The 23,882-nt window shown below is 37.0% G+C and overlaps 2 protein-coding genes across 2 annotated transcripts; both read right to left on the bottom strand.

Annotated features, from left to right (window-relative positions):
- Positions 1-7,241: 7,241 nt before the first annotated feature.
- On the bottom strand, positions 7,242-9,087 carry il19l (interleukin 19 like; the record flags this gene model as incomplete). Its single annotated transcript, XM_084394653.1, has 5 exons — positions 7,242-7,330; positions 7,479-7,553; positions 8,034-8,186; positions 8,315-8,377; positions 8,929-9,087. The coding sequence occupies 5 exons, from the start codon at positions 9,085-9,087 to the stop codon at positions 7,247-7,249; spliced, it is 534 nt and encodes a 177-aa protein (XP_084250779.1). The 3' UTR covers positions 7,242-7,246.
- A 7,056-nt stretch (positions 9,088-16,143) lies between these two features.
- On the bottom strand, positions 16,144-20,933 carry prelp (proline/arginine-rich end leucine-rich repeat protein). The gene is made up of 3 exons (XM_084394672.1): positions 20,723-20,933; positions 16,564-17,546; positions 16,144-16,482 (listed from the first exon to the last, which is right to left on the bottom strand). Exons 2-3 carry the CDS (start codon positions 17,540-17,542, stop codon positions 16,319-16,321), a joined length of 1,143 nt encoding a protein of 380 aa, XP_084250798.1. The 5' UTR covers positions 17,543-17,546; positions 20,723-20,933; the 3' UTR covers positions 16,144-16,318.
- Positions 20,934-23,882: the final 2,949 nt, after the last annotated feature.

Raw genomic sequence — 23,882 nt, 5'->3', positions numbered from 1 at the left:
GAGACGTGTACCATATAATGTGTACAGTTGCTGGTACAATAGAATGACACAAGTCTCATTGACAAATAGTGTAGCAGAGAGTGTGTACTATTCTGGGTTTGAAAGGTCATTAGATTTAGTGCTGCAGTGCAATTGTGAGCTATCACAAGTGCTTAGCATACAACTTTGCTCACAGTCCTGGGAAGTTTTAGAGGAAGTGTACTGTGTATGTTCTTTCCCATTTGGTTAAGAGTGACCTACTGTATTGAACATTTAGTTTTGACCATGCAAATCAGATGTTTTGAAACTGTAGAAATTTTAAACCATGTTGAGTATTTTTACATTTTATGTTTTGGATAACCCTGGCTGTGTTTTTAATCCTGTAAATGACATGCTGGTCATACTGTCTGCAATGCTTTGCCTAGCGTGCTTTGCATGCCTTCTTTCTTTTTTTTTTGTATGTATAATTTTAAGTGTTAATTGATCAGCAAGAACTAAAACGCAAGAAATTTCCTGTTATGCTGAGCTGGTTTCAGTAAATTCACTAATTCATTTTTTTTTTAGCTGTTATGAAAGTGAATCATGAAATTCAAGCCAAGTCAGCTATGTATCGCACGTTTCTAGTACCGTCATCAGAGTGGAATCATTTATCTGTTTCACTGTCACTGGAAGACTGAAATATTTGAATGTTGTGCATGTATTAATGTTTCTCCATGACGTTAAGATGCCTCCTCTACTACAAAGCACATCTCTTAATTTGGCAAGACCTTGTATAATTTACTCTAACATTGTATAATTTACTTACCTTAGCATAGGAGATTACAGTATCAACATTAACAGGTTATGAATGAGGTATTTATTTTTTAATGTTGCTCTATGAATAGTAAATCTACCAAATCATATTACAGTGCAAAGTTGTTGACTTTATAGCAACTAAACTACTTTTGGTTTGTTGTTTTGTTTTAGAGTTTGTTACACAGATAGACTATTCTAACAATTACATTTCATATCTGAAGGTCACAAAGAAGTCTACAGACCTTATTGGCACTTCCTGTTAGATTAATCAAACATTTATTTAAATATTTAATTTATTCAGTATTGTTGTATTTAAGTTGAAACGCCCTTTTTAAAGCAGAATTTTGACTTGTGATTGATCACTTCACATTTTGGTGGAATATTGTATTATCATCATTAGTACTCAATTTGCACAAGTAAATATAGAAGTGCTTTATTAAATTGGCTTTTCTCCATCCTCATCCTCTCATGTAAAGATATTCATTAATCTAAATATCTCATATCCTATACCAGCAAAACTCCTGCTCCAGTTTTGGAAACTTTAACACCATCATTGGCCAATAGAGGTCATTAAAGAGGCTTGTTGAAAGTATTTAAAATGCTAGACTGAATTAGGAATAGCATAGTAAGGGGTGTGCAGTAGAGTAAATATCTGTAACAATCTCAAAATTATTCATATCTGTATTTGTATTCGGATAAAAATGGAAGTGCGCCCTGGAAGTTTAATACAATTAATTGGAAGTTCATAAAATTACATGAGAAGCCAGTTTTAAATGTAATTTTTCCCCCTTCATAGGTTAACATGCCTTGTATAACTCAAAATAATAATTTATTATAATTGTAACATTTCTTTAAATATTTTAAAGGGAAAGGGAAAATACACATTAATAATACAGAATATGTCAAATGCGGCAGATTTAGCCAACACTGTCTAATTTTCATCCGTAGTCACTTACCTTCTAATTGTCAGAGCCGATAGCCTCCTATGCAGTGCTCCAACATAGCGTGCTTTGAGGATGTTAAAGTTTGTAATGTGTGCCCTCATGTTTCTCATGTCACATGTATGTGACCTGCTATCCATAAATGGAGATATGCTAATAAGAGGTTCCGGTCCAGTGAAGTCTGTGTTTTTCCTCTGTATAGTTTATTAAAATAACCGGTTATAATTCACGAAAATATTGCCAACAGAGGACCTTTCCCGATCCTGATCAATAAATATTTAAACTTCTAATTAATACAATAATATAAAATGTTAATAAAAAGGGGGGAATGTTTTCTTAGAGAAACAGCATAACCTGGACAATCATCCACAACCTCAAATAAGAGGGGACAGAGAAACACATAGGCCTATCGCGTAGCCTATCACATCGTACAAGTTTTAAAACATTTAAATTTAAATATCAGATAGTAGAAAATGTGTATGATTTTGTATCTTATTAGTTGATTTTAGCACCATAAGGAAATTTCTGAGATTCGGTGATATTTCAGTCCCCTAGACTTTCTGAAGTGGTGGTTCACTAAAATGAAATGTTAAAAGCTATGCTTTGGTATGTGTCAGGAAACACAGACTGGAAAGATCAGTAAGTGTAAACAATCCTCCATCCTCTTTACCTGGCAGTAGGTGGGGTTCGTCACCATCACCAGGCTCTGTGAAAGAAAGCGACACAGGTGAGTGATAGGGCCTGAGTTGATACTCATGGAAAACTGAATGAATGCGGTAGTGCTATGGTTGAAAGGAAACAGAAATAATCTCCTTGATGATCTCAAAGGGGCCAATGTACCTGGGACTTTTTGCATGGTAGGCATAACCTGATGTCCTGAAAGCCATACCTTTTGTGCTGGTTGGTAAGTGGGGACCGCAGATCGGCGGACATCTGCTTGGCTCTTCTGCCTCCGGATGGCTTCTTGCAGATGGTGATGAGCTGAGTCCCAGACCCTCTCACTCTCCTGGAACCAGTGATCAACTGATAGAAAATCCAAGAGTACTCCAGACCAGGGAAACAACAGTGGTTGATAGCAGAGTACGCACTGGAAAGGGGTAAGGCCGGTGCTTCTTGTATTGGGGAACTCTGTCTGACACAATGGCCCTCATTTATCAAATGTGCGTACACCAAATTTCCAGCGTACACCTGGCGTACACCCAAAACCACGGTGACTTTGAGATTTATCAATATGGACGTTGGCGTACGGCACGCTCAAATCCTACGCCAGCTCAGGAGGTGGTGTACGCACGTTTTGAGTGCGGGAATGCGCAGAAAAACTATTCCTAACACCACAAAACGCACTGACAAACTAAAAGATATGATATATTATGACCCACTGTAAAAAAAAACAACAACATAGTAATTATAAACTTCAGTGTTTATTTTTGTGCAACATGGACTTCAATGTTTAATTTGTGTGATTTTACCAAAGCATTTGAATTGTAGGCATATGTATTCCTTAAGTTGCGAGCCTGTGCGCTTTACCTGACGTTTCAAGCCTGTTTATACTTTCGCCTGGCTCCGCAGCGCGAGTCTCCGCAGACTGCGCGCGCACCTCCCCAAATGGCGTTTATACTCGACGCGCTCGCAGTTGTACTATTCTTTGAAACGATGGTTAGGCCAGGGTTAGGCCCGGCAGGTGTGCACTGTGCACGGACTGGGTTTAGTAATGAAAGGCTTTCAATGACCAAAAAAATAATTCAGACTGACAAAATAATAAAAATGACATTCTTCTTCTTTTAAATAATAATAATAATACAAATAATAATAATAACGACATTCTTCTTCTAAATAACAATAAGCGTCATTAATAATAAAAATCTAGAAATCAATTTTGTTTCTTTCCACTTCCCTGGTTTCGCTTTCTCTTTCTCAAAGAAGTTTCTCTTCTTTGCCGTCTTCCGTATGTCCATGGCGTAAAATGAGGGCGTGGGGGAAGCGGAGACTTGAATATATAGGGGCGTGTGATTCTAATGACGCTCGTTTTCAGCCGCGGCATTTATCAAGCGCAGGTATTGCGTACACCTGGATTTCAAAGGTACGCACAGCTTCATAAATCAGGCGGTGAGAAGAGTGTAAGCATAATCTTACGCCAACATATACGCCCGTTTCTACGCAAGAATGATAAATGAGGGCCAATGTCCTCAGGAATACCAAAGTAGCAAAACACTATTGAAAAGAAGCTCCACAGTCTCCATGGATGTTGGTAGTCCCTTGAGAGGAAGCCGTCGACAGGACTTGTAACTGGTCAACAATTACAATGATAAAGGTATTTCCTTGTAAAGAAGGTAGATCCGTAATAAAATCCACCCCTAGATGTGACCAGGGCGATTGGAAACGGGCAAAGGAAGGAGCTTGCCTGATGGAGATTTGGAAATGGTGCAGTCAGTACATCCACTCACAAACCTTCTTACATCTCTTGCCATGCTGGGCCACCAGTTACAATCTTGGATTAAGAAGGTTTGATTGGCCCCTGGGTGACCAGTACCCACAGAGAAGTGAACGGCATGGATGACTTTATTACTGTCGATCTGAAGGGCAACCCGGCTGAGGATTTTCAGGGGCATTGGCTTGGTTCTCCATAGGGGTCCACTGAATGGGGTTGACAAAGATCTTGGAATCAAGAATGTTTTCAGGTAGCTCTGGAGAGTCATTTAGAGCGCGAATGGTGGATAAGGCATCAGCCTTGCCATTCTTGGAACCGGGGCAATAAGCAATCTTGTAGTCGAATCGGGTAAAGAATAATGCCCAGCGTGCTTTACGGTACTGAGAGGTACTGAACGTTTTTGTGATTTGGTTTTTGTGGAGTGCCTCCACTCTTCCAATGCCAGTTTGATGGCTAGGAATTCCCAGTTACCCATGTCATAATTTCTCTTTGCCGTGTTGAACTTACAAGAGAAGAAAGCACATGGAGTCTGGGAGGCATCCCCTGCTGCTGGGAAAACACTGCTCCGACACCGGTGGTGAAGGCATCTACTTCTACAATAAAGGGCTTGTTCGGGTCAGGACAGATTAGGATCAATGACTTAGTCCCATGGCTGAAAACAACAGGCAGCAATAGCGGTGAATGATGACGAGGGATATGCAGGTGAGGAACCACACACACACACACACACACACTCTTTAACAGTCACTGATAAGCAAAGTTAACTTTCTTTTGTTTTTGCAGGTTTGCAAACTTGGGAACAAGGATACGTGATTAGGGAACAATAGCAAGGAGCAGGACACGAAGGAGAGTACACTTCAGGCAAGTAGTTTTTTTTTTTAAAGCAAGATATTTAAAAGAACAGACTATAAAGTTACAGCCTGAACTCGACCCATATGTGACATTTACCAGAAATGACATCATTCAGGTCTCTTTAACAGTGATGCATAAGATGGTAAGTAGTATCCTACTTTTCATTCATATTTTCAAGGTAATTATTAACAACTCAAACCCATCACATAAAATTAAGATGGAAAATTATTATTTGATTATTAAGATTATTAAATTATTAAGATCTGATTTCTGAGACACATGCAGAGACGGCACGCTATTTGCGATTGCACTGCTCTCATTTTATTCATAGTTTACACTCATTTATGGATGTCACTAGTTAACGATTATTTTGTTAATCAAGTAATCGGTTGATTATTTTGATGTTTAATCGAGTAATCTGACATTTTTTGGGGGTGATAAAAATAAACCTAAGCAAAGACCTAAGCTTTTAAAATGACTTAAAATACATATAGCCTATATAATAACAATGAGGCAATAATATTTGGTTGAGGCAATAATATTTGGTTCAAATCAAAAGCAAATAATATGGTTTTATAGAACAACACTATTAAAATACATAATATACATAATATCAACAATTATCTTATGTATATTATGTACTATAAATGCCTGCAAAGTGTGCCAATGGCCTGTTCTTGTTACACTTTAAAGCAGATCAAATCCTTGTTTAATATTGGCCAAATTACATTTAATTCCAATGTTTACTTAATCTTTTATAGGCCACTTCTTTGCGACAGAAATACTATAGCCACTGTATTTTCTTAAACAAGAATATGTGGACATCAAAACATGTAACCACAGAGCTAGGTTTAAACTTTTATTTTGAAATCGCGATGAACATTTTGCATATTTAGAAACATGTCGATGTATTCTGCTGTGTTGGTGTAGGTATTACCTTACAAATCTGATGAACTTTATGAGCAACCCAAACTCGCAGCGTATGCAGAGATGGAGTTTGAGAGAAACACATAACCAACATGCATGCAAATAATTAAAGCACATGTATATTAAACCCACAGCCAGGGCATATATACATTTGATTGAATTGCAGCAATAGCACTATGTCATAGTATGTTTTTAAATGGTTTTAATACATCGTTCAGCCTTAGAACATTTTCTAATAAAGCGATTCATGGATTTAATTTCGTCCATGGAATGTCCCACTTCCGGTCAATTGCAAAGAATCATAGCCCTAGATTCATTCCCTTCACACACTCATTATAGCGATATTGATTTTAGAGGTTTATGTAGGTTATAATATTGTTCTATGCTATCCCCTGGCTCACCTGTTATCCAGCAAACATGAGGAGTGACTGTGTCTGCCGAATATTTTTCCTATTATTTGGTAGAATTCGTTATTTGTTTATTCACGCTTTTTTATTATTCAGCCACATCCCTAATAGTAAGCACATAGCATAATAGCCGTACCCCACTATTTCTAATTATGGTCGAAAGCTATTCTGAATTCAGTCATACGGCAACATTTAACAGAAGTGTTGTGTGATTCACTTTTTTCCCCCTTTCTTGCACTGTTTGTGCTGTGAGGACTCTCTATTAAATAATTAAGTCAGAATTTGACGTGGTATGACCGTAATATCTTCTTGTCTGATATGAGCATGGATATGAGTAGTTGTGAACCTGGTAGCTAAATTGAAAGTCAGTGATGCTGTTTGTGTTTTGTAGACATCTGCTAAAGAGATCTATCTGAAAACACTGAGTGATGACGTGCTAAAACTTTAGACTGCAGCGTTTTAGCATAAACATGACAAGATTATGGTTACTTATGTTTACTCTGACGTGGGGAAACTCCACATATGAAACAAGTTTTAGAGCGATTTCTTATAATGTGTCTCAATTAATCTGAATAGATTTTGTGGTATAACAGGAGATGCACAATAGTTTAAATATATCTTTATTTTATACATTATTTTTATAAGACATAAATACAATAAAAACAAATATATTCAAAATGCAGATCACAAACTGACCTTAAAGGTCTACTTTGCAGCATGACATTTATACATCATGCAGATATGCTTAGAAATAGGGCCCATAAACAAATACTGAAAAGGCATATACTTTCCAGAATGGAATTCCATGTTTTTAAAATCAAGTACAGTAGTAAAGATTCTTTATTCTTGAATCTACGCAGCTGTTTATGCTTTAGAAATATAATAAATATTGAGCTTGGTTTGGTCTTGGTCTATCATCAGTGGTGTTGGAAACTTTCTAGCCATTCAAGTAGCGAATCCAGCTCTCCGATAGCCTTCGTGGCTCCTGCTGCCTGATCAAGCTGATTGTGGGGGAAAAGTTAGTAGAATTATTGTCAGATTAAAAAAACATATTTTATAATCATAATTAAAGAGTGTTAAAAGTCTTTTTATTGTCTGTGTTTGCAGGCCTAGTTATTATGTCTCCTGTTGGTGAATAATGTCTCTTACCTTGTCATACGTGGTTTGAATGCCTGTGAATTTTAGTCTGGCATCTTCACTGCACTCACAGTGTGCATTAGCATGCTTTTGGATAGACAGAAAAACATGGTTAAGTTAATCTGCTAAAAGCTTTCTAAGAACATCTCTCTCTGTATTCTTGTGCTTACAGTTGCCCCACCAATATTCTACAGTACACTTGTATTCATTTAAAATTGCTTATTTATTTATTGATTTATTTGTAACCAACCCCTGCACTTTCGATTTTCACAGACAGGTATGTAGGTCACAGTCGGTACAAGGGAAAAATAGGAAAAGTCTCACAAAATATTGTAGTTTACAAGTTTTTAATACAAAACAATGTTTTAGTCAAAGACCTTATTTTGGGATTTCCGATGCCATTCAAATGCCAAAAGAAGGTCTTTGGCTTTGACCTTTGTAAAATTTTTGCGAGTTACAACAGTATGCGGGACTTTTCCCATTATTTTTACAGTGTTACAATTTGCTTCAGTTTGAAAAACATCTTTTAACTTTAAGTATCGTCTCTGTCTAGTATCTTGTACTTACACACACTCGCAGGTCCTTGGTGATACTGAGGAAGGAGTTGGCCAGGACGCTGGTGGTTCTGCGATGTAGGGAATGACTGCTAGTGTAGCTGATAAAGACCTTATCCATGTAAAAGTCTAAGAGCTGCCTGAGGAAACAGCAGCTTTCTGTAGCCTTATAACGGGGAAGACACATAAATCACAGATTTTTTGACAGTCTTAGTAATATATGGCACATTTTAATTGATCAGTTGATTCTACAAAGGTTATGATGCTACAGGTTCATAAACTTCAAAATGTTACCTGTACACTGTTCATTACGTCTTTTCTAAGTAATCTGATTCCCTTGTGATCATCTCCAGAAATCTGTCAAAACAAAAGATATTATCAGATTGCATTACCATTGTAATCACTACATAACCTCTAACCACAGACGCATAAAAATGAGGCCACTTTAAAAACAGCTTTGTTTGATGTTGCTTGCATGTACATTTTTTTGCTCTGTTTTTGCCAGGGATATGATTCGTCACCCTGACAAAGTGCTGAACACATTGCCAGGAGTTTCCACTGAGGTATTCCTTTTGTAAATTTTTCCTTTGTCATGCTTAAGTCATTGGCATGTTAAACTCAGAACTGAAACAAAAGAAGCATGTCTTGCCACATGCTGTTCTTTTGATTTAGACATGCAGAGTCAAGAAGAATGAAATAGCTAAAATTAATCAATAACCTGTTGGTTGACATGCCAAACCTGTCGAGAAAGCCCATTGACATCACCAGTGACGTCATTGTTATGGTGGGAAATTGACATGGCGCTATTTATACATGTTTAGAATGCATCAAACCACTACCAGCTATTTTAACAGAAGGAAATGCTGAAACTAACACATGACTAAGCTTAAGACTGTAAGTGTGCTTACCATGCCTTGACGGATGTGCTGGAAGTGGTGCCTGAGTTCGTGGGTGTGAATGTTCACGTTACAACTGCCCAAGTGAAGCTTCCGACCCTGGGCCGAGTCCCATAGACCACACAGCATGATGCATACGAACATACTATATATGATAAACAAGTCCTTCATTATGCTTCTGTCAATTCAGCCTGGGAAATGAAGAAAAGACAGTCAAACACAACCTTGTATGTGTTACATAAAATTATACTTGTATTAGCTTTATCAGTCTGTTCTAGGATAAAATATATGCTATATGTTATGTTTTGTTACCTAGTGATGTCCGAGGAGTGTTTTCTTCATAGAATGATGTGCACCTCTTCGTGGTGATGGCAAGTGCTCTTATAGTGGGACAAGAGGGGAATTTCGACAGGTGTTCCTTAATTATCTTCTACCTCCCATTACAGTAAGAGGAAGTGAATGTCTTTGCAACATTTTTTATTTCATCACTATGGGAATTGACATGAAAGGATGAAGGACTTCCGTTCAAACAATTACTGACATACATAATGTTACAATACCTGTAGTAGCATGTTATACTATGTAGTTTAGCAATTATGTATCTTGGTAATATTGGGGTTGGTAAGAAGTTTTTGAAAGAAGTTTACTAATGCTCACCAAGGCTGTATTTATTTTTGATAAAAAATACAGTAATGTGATGGCAAAGCTTACAGTTTGTGATGGCAAAGCTGAATTTTTTAGCCAGTCTTCACTTCAGCGTCACATGATCCTCCATTTATATACATTTATGAATTATAAACTATTTGATTACTAATGAGGAAGAAAGACCAAACTACTTTTATCCCATCATTTGGTTATTCTTTTTTAGCAGATCTTTTAAGGCAGCTGAGCTTACTGTACACTTTTGCCACTGCGACAGTCCCTCTGCGGTCGCCTTAGGGGCTAACATAATTGTCACTTTACCTTTATCTCTACATCCTTGCATGTGCTCATTTCCTCTGATAAAAGCTGACAGAAACGTCAGAGTTTCCTTTTCAATCAACTGTCATATTTTTTTTTACACCTTCAAGTGCAGTTTACTTTAAACCACATTTTCTCTTGTGACCAAAAATGAATTACGGTAGTATTCTTTTTTTATTTTTTATTTTGGAACGGGACAGCAAATTTCTTCCCGACATTGTTGTGTTATATGACAATGTTTTTTTCTGATAATTTCATAATCAAGTGATCAGCATTACTTGCCCAGAAGAAAACTTTTCTTTAATCATTTCTGGCACTGTTAGACGGCATTGGTAGGAAATAAGTTCAGATCTTCCTTGCTCTGTTTCCTGATGCTGCAAGCGGTTTGTTTTATTTTTGTCATTTTCTTTAAGGGTTTGTTTGCTTATCAAACCTGTCTGTCAAATACGGGGAACTGTCAGTCGTATGAGTTCTTTGCACAGCAAGGAAATGAATACGTGAAATACTTGTTTAATTCATTGTTTCAAATATGAAGATGTTGAAACAATAAATTATTTCCAAACAGTGAGCAGGAAGAGAACATTTGTAATAATTTATTGTTTCTGGATAAAACAATACAACCAATAACTTTTTTTTATATGTCACTCATCACTAACGTGGGGACCTGAAACATGATTTCAGTGGTTCACTTTGTGATATATCTCCCTGGGGTCGGGAAAGTAGCGGGGCCTTCGCTTGCGTCCTGATAACTGCAAAAGAGACTCAAAATACTCCGTCAATTTTGTCATACAGATAAGTGTTATACATAATTCGAAACTGTTAAGTGTGTACTTTTATTTGTGTACACTCACAAGAAGAACAAAATATTTAGCTTTTCGCAAAATAAAACAAACATGATGTGCGATCTGCCGTCTCTCTTTCAATGAAATCCATTCTGATACTCATCAGAAAATGAACTGTAACTTAGTGAATACTTGTCACACCAACATGAGACATATGTCTAAACATTGAAATGTCAGGTTTTAAATAATGTACGACAAATCGAAAACGAATATTCTCTGTTTATGTAATCTATTTGAAAAGAGAGAGATGTCAGTCCTTCAAGAGTAACCTCATTATTCGCTAATGTGGCCAAGCTCACGGAGAGCGCGCAGCATTCAAAGGCAAATTGTGAGGCGATCCATGCAAACAGATTCAACGCCCGCATCAACTCAAAAAAACGCATCAGTTTAGTCAGATTAATGTACTTTACATCATTCTGAGACATGGTGAGGAATAATGCTGGAAGTATTTACCTCAGAGGAAGAGCGGGACTTTCAGTTCATTTCGAGGAGCAATGACGAGGATTGTGACCTGTAAGTTCTTTATTATAATCGCGATATAGACTAGTAGTGTCTGTGAATATTAAACTGCAAAAAGACTGTTTAAATATGAATCCTGTATGTTTTGCGTGTCTTTGTGTGAATGAATTGCGCAGACGCACGGTTTCCTTTACCTCACATATTGGCTTTTTTATCATGCTTATCATGCTAAATACAGTTTGGACACATTACTGTTTAAATTAATGTTTTTGAAAGAAGTCTCTTATGCTCATCAAGCCTACATTTATTTGATCAAAAATACAGAACAAATGGAGCAATATTGTGAAATATTATTAAAATTTTAAATAATGATTTGTTTTAATATACCGTAAAATATAATTTATTTATGTGATGCAGAACTGAATTTTCATCAGCCATTACTTATTCATCAAAGATTCCTGAAAAACGTATCACAGGTTATTAAAAAAAATATTAAGCAGCACAGCAGTTTCCAACATTAATGAATCAACATATTAGAATGATTTCAGAAGGATCATGTGGCACTGAAGACTGGAGTAATGCTGATGAAAATTCAGCTTTGCATCAGAGAAATAAATTATATTTTAAAGCATATTAAAACAGAAAATCATTATTTTGGCAGGTGTGTGATGTTCACTTACATATTTGAACAGGATTTCTTTCCAGGTATAACTGTGTAAATGTGCCTTTGACTCTCATTTATATTAAGTATATCTTAAGTAAACTACAAATATATTTGTTTTGTCCTCACATTCTTTCTTGTAGTTCCCTCTCACATACCTGACTGAAAGGCTCATTATGCGGGTCATTGTCTACAACGGTGCGAATCACAGCATTATTCATGATCATTCACGCCTCTTCGCATATGGTCTTTGTAAACAAAAAGTGTCTTACAAAATTGGAATCAATATATTGTTTTATGTTTGAGTGAGTGGGCAGGATGATTTTCACATCGTTTTGAAGCAAAAACATAGGCTACAACATCCAATACTCAAAAGTCTTGTGGACACATATTTAGTATGTGTTTTGTGGTCTTATTTCAGTGACTTAAATGTTTTTTTTAGTTTTTTTTAGTTTTTCAATAACCACGCGTAAATGTTATTATCTCAAAAATAAATATGTACATACAGTGCTGGTCAGAATTATTTGCCCCTTTGGTAAATATGATCAAAGATGGCTGTAAAAAAGAAATCTACATTGTTAATCCTTTTGATATTTGATTAAAAAAATTTGCACAAATCGAACCTTTCTTTGAAATAAAATAATTGAAAGTGGGGGGAAAATCACTTGCCCCCTTTCATTAAATACTTTTTGCAACCTCTTTTTTCCAAGATAACAGCTCTGAGTCTACTCCTATAATGCCTGATGAGTTTGGAGAACACCAGACAAGAGATCAGAGACCATTCCTCCATACAGAATCTTTCCAGATCCTTCAGATTCCCAGATCCATGTTGGCGCTTCTTCTCTTCAGTTCAGCCCACTCATTTTCTATAGGGTTCAGGTCTGGGGACTGGGATGGCCATTGCAGATGCTTGGTTTTGTGATCAGTGACCCATTTTATTTTTTATTTTTTTTTGACACTGTCCTGTTGGAAGATCCAAACATGGCCCAATACTCTGCTTTATCTTTATGCTGTGGGCCTAATTTTCTGCTAGAGGTCCTGGACATCATCAAATACCAACAGATAAAAAATCTAAACCTGACAGCCTGTGCTAGAAATCTTATACCGGTGATCCAAAACAGTGACAGTGATCCAAAAACAAATCTGGAATCTGAATCTGAAGGATCTGGAGAGATTCTGTATGGAGGAATGGTCTAGTGATGGGGACGAGACCGCCTATGCCGAGTCCGAGTCAAGACCGAGTCTTTGAAGGGTCGAGTCCGAGTCGAGACCGAGTCCGTTGGTTTTCAAATTCAGTCGAGTCCGAGTCAAGACCGAGTCTTTGAGGAAGCAAGTCCGAGTCGAGACCGAGTCTTTAGGAGTCGAGACCAAGACCAAGACCATGTCAGTTTTCATATTCATGATTTAATATCACCCCAGTTAATAATCAACAGTTAGGCCTACAGACTAAGCTAGATTGGGAATTGTTTAGAGGAGCAGTCTTAACGTCTTAATATGGACTATGCTTTTACTATCATTAAAAAAATCCCTACCACATGCATCATCTTCTGCCTATTTTTCTAAACTGCTTCAACAGTGCTGCTCTGTCATCAACATGTTAAGCCCACCCTGACTTTTTTAATCATAGTTAGGACATGCAGAGCAAATAAAAATGTTCTAGTGGTATGTATTCTAGTGGACTAGTGATGGGGACGAGACCGCCTATGCCGAGTCCGAGTCAGGACCGAGTCTTTGAAGGGTCGAGTCCGAGTCAAGACCGAGTCTTTGAAGGAACAAGTCCAAGTCGAGTCCGAGAAAGCAGAAATCGGTCTCGAGACCGGACTCGAGTACTACATCACTAGAATGGTCTCTGATCTCTTGTCAGATGTTCTCCAAACTCATCAGGCATCATTGGAGAAGACTCAGAGCTGGTTGCAAAAAGTATTTAATAAAAGGGGGCAAATAATTGTTCCCAATGTGTTTTGGAGAAAAACATTTATTTCATAATGTGATCTTTTGATGTGTTAATACTTTTACTTCAATGAAAATTAGATTTTTGCATAAAAAAAAATAAAAAAAATAAAATATCAAAAGGATAAACAATGCATATTTATTTTTTACAGCCATCTTTGATCATATTTACCAAGGGGGCAAATAATTCTGACAAGCACTGTACATGTTGTTCACATAATGGTAGCCCAGTTCGTGCTGAATACAGTGTAATGACACTTTTGCCATTAATATGTTTATAAGCAACTGTAAAAAACACAAATGTCAGGACATGTCAATACCTCTCCAGGGCCTCAAAAACACCTCAGGCCCCTGAGGGATATTTTGAGTTCCACATGTTTTCACTTTGTTGCTGTACTTATATACATTTTTCAAGTATCTGTACTTTATATGAGTATTTTTATTTTGAGAAACTTTTACTTTTCACTTCACTACATTCCAAAGCATAATATCATACAGTTTACTCCTACATTTCATAAAAACATGTCATTCCTTGTTATTTTGAACTGAAAAAAAAAAATCGTCACCCACTACCGAGACATGATAGCAGTGTCCGATTCGTGAACAAGCTGATTCTTTTTAATGAACCTGCTACATTGGTTCGCAAATCAAACAATTAATTCGTGAATTGGATCTATCCAATTGCATCTGTTCTCGAGTCAACATTTCACTTATTAAATCTTTGATCTGGTCAGAGAGAGTGTCCAGTTATCAATTCACAAGTTTGATTAAAAATGAGCAAAGAACGGGGATCCTCGGAGTTTGAGTGTGTGTGTGACTGGTAAGTTACTAATGCCGAATTTTAGGATTCATTATTGTAAATGAAAATCATATTCAGGTCGCAACTAGTTGTTCATGTAATAAATATGCTGTAAAAGGGCAATTGACAATTCATAATAATGCTTTTTCCTGTGAGCTTTTTGATTTTCTATGGATTTTCTTTGCATAGTAAAATAAATCCTGTATTTTTAGTCCCCCTGTAGTCAATAATTGTATCCCTTAAAACTCATCTTTGATCACAAAAATTACATATTTATAAGTGTTTTTCCAGTGACAAATATTTCTTCATGCCTTAAAATAACTTGAATGTAACTCTGCACCCTTGCTTCTTTTATACGTGGATAATGAAAATGCAAATTAGCCCCGCCTCCACTCACTCACACCTTGAGAGTCCACTGCTTCGCAACATAGTTAAACAAACTTACAGTGTCATTGAAAACAAAAATCTCATTCAGACATCACTTTTGGCCAATATTGTGTAACATGATTAAACAATAAAACATTAGTACAGTCTGAAAACATTCCGTATCATTTTTGAAAACAGTTAGCAAGTATTCTTAATGTTGTGAAAATGAAAAAGTTAATTTCTAGAGCTGCAATATGATTTATGCAATATGTGTTTTCTTGATCTAAATGAAAGTGTTTGAATCTTGAATCTTATCACAAAAGCATTTAGAGATTAATTTACTCAATATAATGTACTGTACATGATAATAGGTCCCACAAGATGTCGCTATAGACACAATTTTCTTTTGTGCTTGGTACATTTGGATTTGGAAAAGTTTGTGAATATGTACTAAATTATTCACTAAATCTGTCTTCTTCTCTGGTTTTATTAGGGCCCAAGCGCAGATGGTGCATTCCTATTGGAATTGCTCCATTTATTATTGTTATATTGTATTTTTATGTTATGTGAAGTGTGGAATATAGTAGGTGCATTATACCTTTGCAGTGACAGAGCCTACTTTCAGATAGCATATGTCAAACTACAATGTGCATATGACCGATATAAAAACCATATAAATGGAATGATTAAATTAGCCTATTATTAATTTTTGAAGATCCCTTAGTGAAATCCTTTTGGGTCTACAATATTATGTTGTTGTTTCTTTTCTTTATTTTAAAACAAGTTTTTAAACAAAAATGTATACATATTTATTTATACAGAGATATTGACAAGATGAAGGTAAGACTACAAACTTTAAAAACTTTAAGTACTTTAAAAACACAGGCACATTAAGGACATTTTCAACTACATAGTAGTTACATTATTCCCCTGTTTATCATTCTTTTCATCGTATCTCTAGTCTACCCCTATAGACAATATACTTCTTCCAGTTTATTCATTGTAACTACACTTGTTGTCTGTAGCACAGTACGTCAGTTAATGTACCTTTATTTTTAGGGTTTAATTAATTCCACTCACAGCCATTGCGGCTGCTTCTGCTCTGTATAATCACATAGAAACGTTTAATGCAGAATACTCATGCTTGGTTGTATTCAAGACAGAAAGTTCAATAAATATGATGCATTGAAGGTTTTTTGGTTACACACTGAAACATTCCTGAAGTTTAAAAAAATGCATTGCCATTTGGTCTTAATTACTTACTTGTTTTCTCTGGTACTGTTTGATTCAATCAGTACTGTCAAGTAGACAGGAAGGCCTGTTTGTGCGCAGGCATGCATAAATCGGTTCATCACTCATGACATCTTATATTACTATAGCATGGAGGTGTGTGAAGCACATTATGACATCAAAGGGCACAGGGGGACTCAAGTGATTGCCATCCAGACGCAGGTATCTCAGTTTGGGTGCTCCGTTTTCATCGTGCATGTTGTGAGAGTTAGTGGGGCAGATCTCCGTGCCATTTATACCTGTAACAATACACAAGTAAATGTGTTATTTTGTTGAAAATTTTCTGTGGCACAATAAAAAAATTTGAATTAAGTACATACTCTCAATAACATTGTTGTTGAGGTGAAGTTGCTCCAGTTCGGAGTTGAACAGGGGAACAGTGCTCAGCTTGTTATGGGCCAAATGCAAATCCAACAGTGAGCTCACGTTGAACACCATCTTTGGAAGACCTTTGTCACTAAGCTGGTTGTAGTTAAGTCGCACAAAGGCCAGGTGTGCAAAATCCTTGAAGTAGTCCTGGGGAATCTCCTCGATGTTATTTCTGTCCAAGAACAGTTGGAGGAGGCTGTTGGGTATATTCGCAGGCATCTTCCGTAGGATGTTGTGGGCCAAATTGAGCTGAATCAAGTTCTTCAGATCTTTGAAGATGTTCTTACCCAAGCTGCTGTCACTGATCCTATTGTGATGCAGATCTAGAAGCGCAAGATGTTTCATCTTGCTGAACGCTCCAGGAGGGATCTTTGAGATCTGGTTGCGGCTGAGTCGAAGCTGCTCCAAGCCGACCGGCAGGTCCTCGGGCACCTCCTTTAGCTCGTTCCTCTGCATATAAAGGTAAAGGAGGTTTGGCAGCTTCTCAAACACGTGTTTCTCCACCGAACGGATGCGGTTGTTTCCCAGATTGATCCACTTAAGCTCAGTGCAGTTTTTAAAGGAGTCCGCGTTTACTTGATTAATGTAGTTGTTCTGTAGGTACAGGTAGTGGGTTCGGAATGGGATGATCGGGACCTTTCGGAGATTGCGGTTTTCACAGTACAGGGCATTTGGGTAAGATGGTGGGCAAAAACACTCTCTGGGGCAGTCTGGGAATTCAGAGGGAGGGCCTAGGATCGGAGGGGGGAAATCTGTGGGTTCCTGGGGTTCGGGCTCCGATTTTGGGGCAGGAGAGGATGGTTTCTTGGGGGCAGGAGGTTTCTTGGTGGTAGGTGGGCGGACAGGCTTTGGTTTTGGTCTCCGTTGCCCACAGACATCCGTGATTAGAAGAAGGACAAGAAGAGAGCAGTATGCAAGCCCAGCTTTCATGGTCCTGAACAGAGAAGCAGCAAGTTATTAAATTTTTTTTTGTCATATTGACTTTACTTGATTGCATACTTTGCTATCGTAGAAAATCAAGAGCACAGTTTAAAACGCTGAGATTAAAAGAGACTTGTGTGAGGTTTCTGGGATCTTTGGGGTCTTTTTTGGGTAAAGAAACATAAGAAGATGAGGAGAAACAACTGAAATATTAAAGATACATCTTCTGTGTTTTTTTTTCTTAATACCTTGATCAGGGTCTGGCATGACTCAGCCACAGACAAGTTTTTTTTTTTGCTGTCGTCTTTGACAAAGCATCCAGTCATGTAACCTTCCAGTTTGGCTGTATTATTATGACTTCTACAGACTCTGGAGAAAAAAAAAAACGCTCTGGATTTACAGGTTTTCTGCTCAGGGCTGCGATAAAGACTCTATTGTGCAATGCAAGGCCTAGGAAAGAGTGAGTCTTAATGAGGGAAACAGGCTAAACACCCCGGGGAGCTTGGAGGACACCAATGCTAGAGCGGTCATAGTGTTGCTATGCTATCTTCACCACTTTGAGTTGAATTGTTGATTGGTGGAACACCAAAAACCATGACATCATTTCTTGGAGGATTAAATAAATCTAGATCTAACAGAGTAGCTAACCCGCTCTACTCCGCCAAAAGGTTTTTTCAAGATGTTTGTCTTTAGTTTATAATTCAAACAAAAGAGTATAGAGATGATGAGCAATGTTACAAAAATGTTTTTCACATAATATGAAAGACAATTTTTTTAATGGAAGATAATAAAACAGTAAAAAATATAGATTAATTATTATTGTGTATTTTAATAATTGCATAACATTTTAAGTTTACGATAAATATTATTATATTTCTGTCCAATTGGATGCCAAAATTCTAAATTAGGTCAAGAGAATCAACATTTTATGCTTATTTAATTTAATATAAATAATACATTAAATCAATATTACATTTTAAAATATTTAGCAAAATTATATATTATGTTATATAATTTATTAATAAAGCACCTTCATCAGGCCAAACTCTCTCATCGAGGATTCTTCATCTGCTTCTTAACTCCTATAACAATGACTGCTTCCAAAGCTTCAATAATTCAATATCAGTCTTTGCTGGACTTTAACTTTGCAGGACCTTTAACCCGATCCCCTTTGAAACATGTTTTAAAGCAAGAAGAACTGCTCATTTTAGGCCACATCTCTTTTGGGGTTATGTCTGAACTTTGACAACATCAAAATATGTTAATTGAGCTTTTTTGGCCTTTCTACTGTGAAGTGCCGTGTCTTTTAGATCACTATCTTGCTGTGTTACCTAACTGTGCTTCAGCTTCCATTTTAGAGAAGTGTCCAGATGTTCTCTTTAGGAATGTTCTGATACAAAGCAGAATGTTCAAGTTTTAGTTGCAGTTCAGCCATTTGGATGTTTTTCAGGGTCCTTGTGATTTCATAAGTGATTTGAAACCAAATATTTTGGCGGGTTGGCTGCTTGGAAGTGAATATCAAGTTGAAGATTATTGTTCCTACTACGGTTCAGTGGAAAAAAATTGCTTTACAAAATAAACAGACTGATAAATTTCAACATCTTATTTCTACTCTTCTCTCTTTGATTAGCTTTGATTATTTTCGGGAAAAACTTTGTACTGCAAACTTAATGGTAAAAATGTGTGAAATTTTATTGAGCAGTGTTGATAATTGGGTTAATAAACCTATTAAAATAGGTAAATATTATAATATTTGTTTACACTTGGTTACTATTATCTAATATTACATTTGAGTTGATCAGATCGGTCAAGCCCTAAAAACATGTCAGGTCAACTCCATTTTTTAGCCTAGAGGAATCGTTTCACTAGAGAAATGAATGTTTTCTGAATCCTACGCAGAGACTCACACCCATACACGCACAAAACAAGGAGCAGTGCAGCGGGTCTGATGGATGATCGCAATCAGATGTTTGGCTTAAAGTGTCTGGCTGGGTGTCAGCTGCATGGTCATGGAGGCCAGGCAGCAGTACTCGGGCCTTGGTAGAAAGGAAACCTGGGAAAATGTTGATTTGTTTAGTTCTCTTCTGTATGCCTGCTTTAGGTGGGAGTGCAAATGAGATCGTCCTTCTATCTGGCCTTTGAGGGAAACTTAGATTTTAATCAGAAATGTTGAAAAGCAAAATAATATTTGTGACCATATAAGGAGATTTGGGTCATTACTAGGCTTAACACAAACTCATAATAACAAAAACATGTTATGAGTCAGTGCTGGCTGGACTCAAAATGGGAGGGAACTGATGTGTTTTAAATTTGGTTAGAAGTCAAAAAAGACAAAAGAGGTCTCTAGGATATATAATTTCTGAATCAAGAGAATAATAGTTTTGCCTAGAAATGGATTAAACTAAAAGCATTACAGGGTCTGCATCCCAAGCAGTTAATATGATTGATGAAAATGTAGGAATAAATCAATGAAAAAGCTTCCCCAGACATATCATGTGTAGATGGCTCAGTTTGATGGATGTAACATATGCTAATGGGATCACTATAGCCAGAATACTGTTGGGTATTTTTTATCATTTTGACTTGTTTCTGACATCTTAAAAAAAACAACAACACAGTAACAAGACTTTGATAGATCAGGTGAAGGATAGACCTGGACAGGTCAAAAGACCTTGTATATAAAATCATGTATATTTGGTAGAATGATTATTATTATTATTTATTTTCTTAATTATATTTCTATATGTTTTATTATCTTGTTTTATATGTAATATCTTGTCTTATATTTTACTATTTTTATTATATTATTTATATAATATACATTTTACAGTCAAGGAAACTTTAAAGTATTAACATTGAGAACAAAAAGCTTGCAAGGAAACATCTACCTGTTTTAGCATTGTACTCAGAGGTGTTAATGTGAAAAATCTGGACATTAAATAAGCCCTAAGAAATATTTGCAAGAGTACTGATAGGTAATGAACGAACAGCCAAAGTAATCATGCCATTATTTCATAAACTTTAAAGAAAAAAATTATACTTGGCTAAATAGACTTTAGGACTAATTTAATGGCTACGTTAATGTTCCATTTCTTGCCAATATTCACAGATTTTCTGGTCAGTATATATGTTGCTTGTCTCCTTTGAGACTGATTTATGGCTATTTTGAAGAAACAAAGCATTTCTTACCTGTTGCTGGTTCCTGCCCTCGTTTGATGAATCCTCGAGCTGTCACTTCACTCTCACAGAGTTTTGCTCTCCCACCTAGCTTTCTCCCCCTCTCTCACTTAGTTTCTTCCCCCCTCTTTCCTCCGTACTTCCCCTGTTCTCCTCTGCTAAGCAGGCTGCCTATTGGGTCGTTCCCTCTTCTCCTTCTGAAGGTCAACAATTCTGTCTCCCTGCCCCGCCTTCAGGGAAAGTGCCTTAAATTAAATCAAAACGTCCATCCCTTAACACCAGGATCTGTTCTACCCTGCTGTACACACTTGATGCATGCGAATGAGTGTTTATGAAGGACTACAGGGCTGGTGGGACAGGGTGGAGATCGATGCAGAGAGCGTGTGGTCAACATTCTTTCCCATGCTTGGGATACTTCATCAAAATCATGGTCTTTTTATTTAGTTTAGAAACTACAGAGTACTTGACAGCTTATTCATCTTTTCTTTTTTTTAAGTTAAAAAAGTGATTGTGTGAGCTCACTTATTTGGGATTGTCTGACTTTAAGTGCTTTAGGTTTTTAGGCAATTTCTCTCACACTTTCTTTTTCTCTCTTTCCTGTGCTTTTAGGCCCATGAGTGTTTGTGCCTTATGCAGTGAGCTGCAGCTGCAAAGCAATGGTGACGAGATGTGCAATACATAGTTCTTAATCCCAGAGAAACCTGTTTCTTCCTCTATCCTCACACACATTTGCTCATTCGTACCATTAAGTCAGACCCACCCTTATATTATAAACCCAGAGAGAACTTCAACATCTGGAGGAACAACATCTGTGATATATGGTGTTTCAGAATTGTAAGTCTGAGGAGATCCAACATTTAGCCAGTTACATATTTTAAAAGGACTGTTCAGTGTTGTCTTCCTCTGAGATCTCTGGCGATGTCCTAGATTTGCACATTTGTGCTAAATGAGAATCATGCAATTGTGGGATGTAATTGTGGTCAGCCTCATTCAGGGATATATTGGAGTTATGAATCAGCCTAGGACATATACTGGCTCATCACAACCCCCTAGAAATATCTTGCTTAATTTATCCATGAATATGCAAATTAGCCCCACCTCTACTCACACCAGCTCAGAACTTTACTGTAGTAAATGCTGCACAATGGCAAGTGGAAATACTGGTTTAATTCAGCCATACATGTTTGAACCAGAAACTGATTCAGAAGAAGTAGCAGAGGCTCGTCTACAAGTCGATGTATCAGAATGGTAATGAGTTTTATGTGTCACTCTTTACAACGTCGGACACATAACGGTAATTAATATGATTAGCCTTTTGCTTGTCTCCGTTATCCAACCACTAAAAATGTGTTGCTAATCTTACACAAACCATGTTCCCGTTCGCCACCCTTTCCCAGTCAGACAGCTGCCTTCTAAAAATCAGTATCCTTAAAAACACTTTAAACCACCTAGAACGTCAGTGGAGAAATGCATATACTGTAGTTCATCATAACTTAGTAATATAATTCACCTGCTATATTGCTAAATGCACCCAATTTTTCATATCAACAGAAAAATATGCCACGATAACCTGACTTCTCTTGAGTCTCCCCTGCTTCACAGCAGTAATGAAATGCTGAAGCCCACCCGCACTTTGATGTGATTGGTTACAAGGCAGTTTGTGACGTAAGAAACACCGGCAATTTCAAACAGCATTTTTGAGATGGTATTTGGTTAACTGCAGTTTTAAGGAGAAAATACTCAGCAATGGTGTTGACTTATGAATTTGCACATGGTAATGGACTCCACTTTTTATTTCAATCTTGAAACTCGCTCACTCAAAGTGAGTCCTTGAAATGATGAATACTGTTTAGATTGATCTCACTATTCAGGTGCAGGCTGGTCTCTGGAGTTATAGTGGGTGTGATTTTGGATGTGTGTTGTAATGGGTCTTGCTCTGTACTATACGTGAGTCATTGTGACATTTACTCTAATACCTTGTGAGATCATTTAGGTCAAATATTCTTTATGGCACGACAATGCATCTTTGCCAAGACTATATTTTTAATGCAGTATCATTGTCATCTGAGACACATCTAAATTTTGTTTTAATTAAAAGTAAAAGGCTGGAAAGTATGTAACTGGAGTGCCCTTCTGGCAAGGAAATGTCTTTCCTTCCTCTTACAACTTACATTTATTTGCATATCAAGCTTAATTCCATGCTTTAAGATTTATTGTCAAGAGCTTAATGTTTGGCACAGAGTGAAAACAAGGTTAGTCGTGTGCATGATGCAGGGTTGAACTGACCCTGAGCATCTGAAGGCAGATTTACTTTATTGTTCTTAGTATTGCTAAGGTGTGATGGATTTCTTTCGGCATGTGCTTAACAGATGATTATGTGTCTGATGTGTGCAGTCTTTCCATATGGGTTGATTTTATTGTTAGCTTGCACACATCCACAGACAGACACAAATGATTGACAGATGTGCATTTTCAGAAGCACATGTGTGAACATCACAATCATTGGAGTGCAGTTTATGCTCCCTGTATTGACATTAAATTTGCATAGAATTAATAATTCTATTACATCATGCTCAACAAACCATCAAGCCTTACAACTTGTAATTCTGGCACCTAGAACAAAATTGTGAGTTTTGGATCAGAAGCAGAGGCTTAGCAATGTGTCATTTTCACCACACAGCTTTCCCTCTGTGTTTGAATTAATGAAGCGCCAGACTTGTGATGCAGTTGTGGTTACCATAAGCATTTTGATGAAGTCTATGGTGGAGGTCTGGTTGATGTAATCAGACTGAGATTCATTAAGATCTTTGCTTACCAAGCTGTTTCTCCCACCCAGAGGATCTAACACCGATAACCACCACAACTTGCCAAACCCTAATGGTAGAGTATGTGAACTCAGCAAAATATCAGATCAATTTTTCTGGGAAGTGGTCCAAGTAAATAAAGCTAGAGCTCACTGCCTACTTCATTTATAGCAGAATGTGTGAAAACGCAGCAGGGCCAATGCATGTAGATTTGGCGTATGCTATAACTGGGAAATTGAATGTATGTTATTATGCAGCAATTGTTTAGTCAAAGCAGTTTGTAATGAGAAGCAGCTTTTTTTGTAAGTCTTCCTAACATGTATAATACATAATATTGATCTGCCCCTGTAAGGCAGAAAGTCTGGCTC

Source organism: Rutilus rutilus (assembly GCF_951802725.1).
Source record: "Rutilus rutilus genome assembly, chromosome: 22".
Lineage (NCBI taxonomy): Eukaryota > Metazoa > Chordata > Actinopteri > Cypriniformes > Leuciscidae > Rutilus > Rutilus rutilus.
This window is presented reverse-complemented; position numbering and strand designations above follow the sequence as displayed.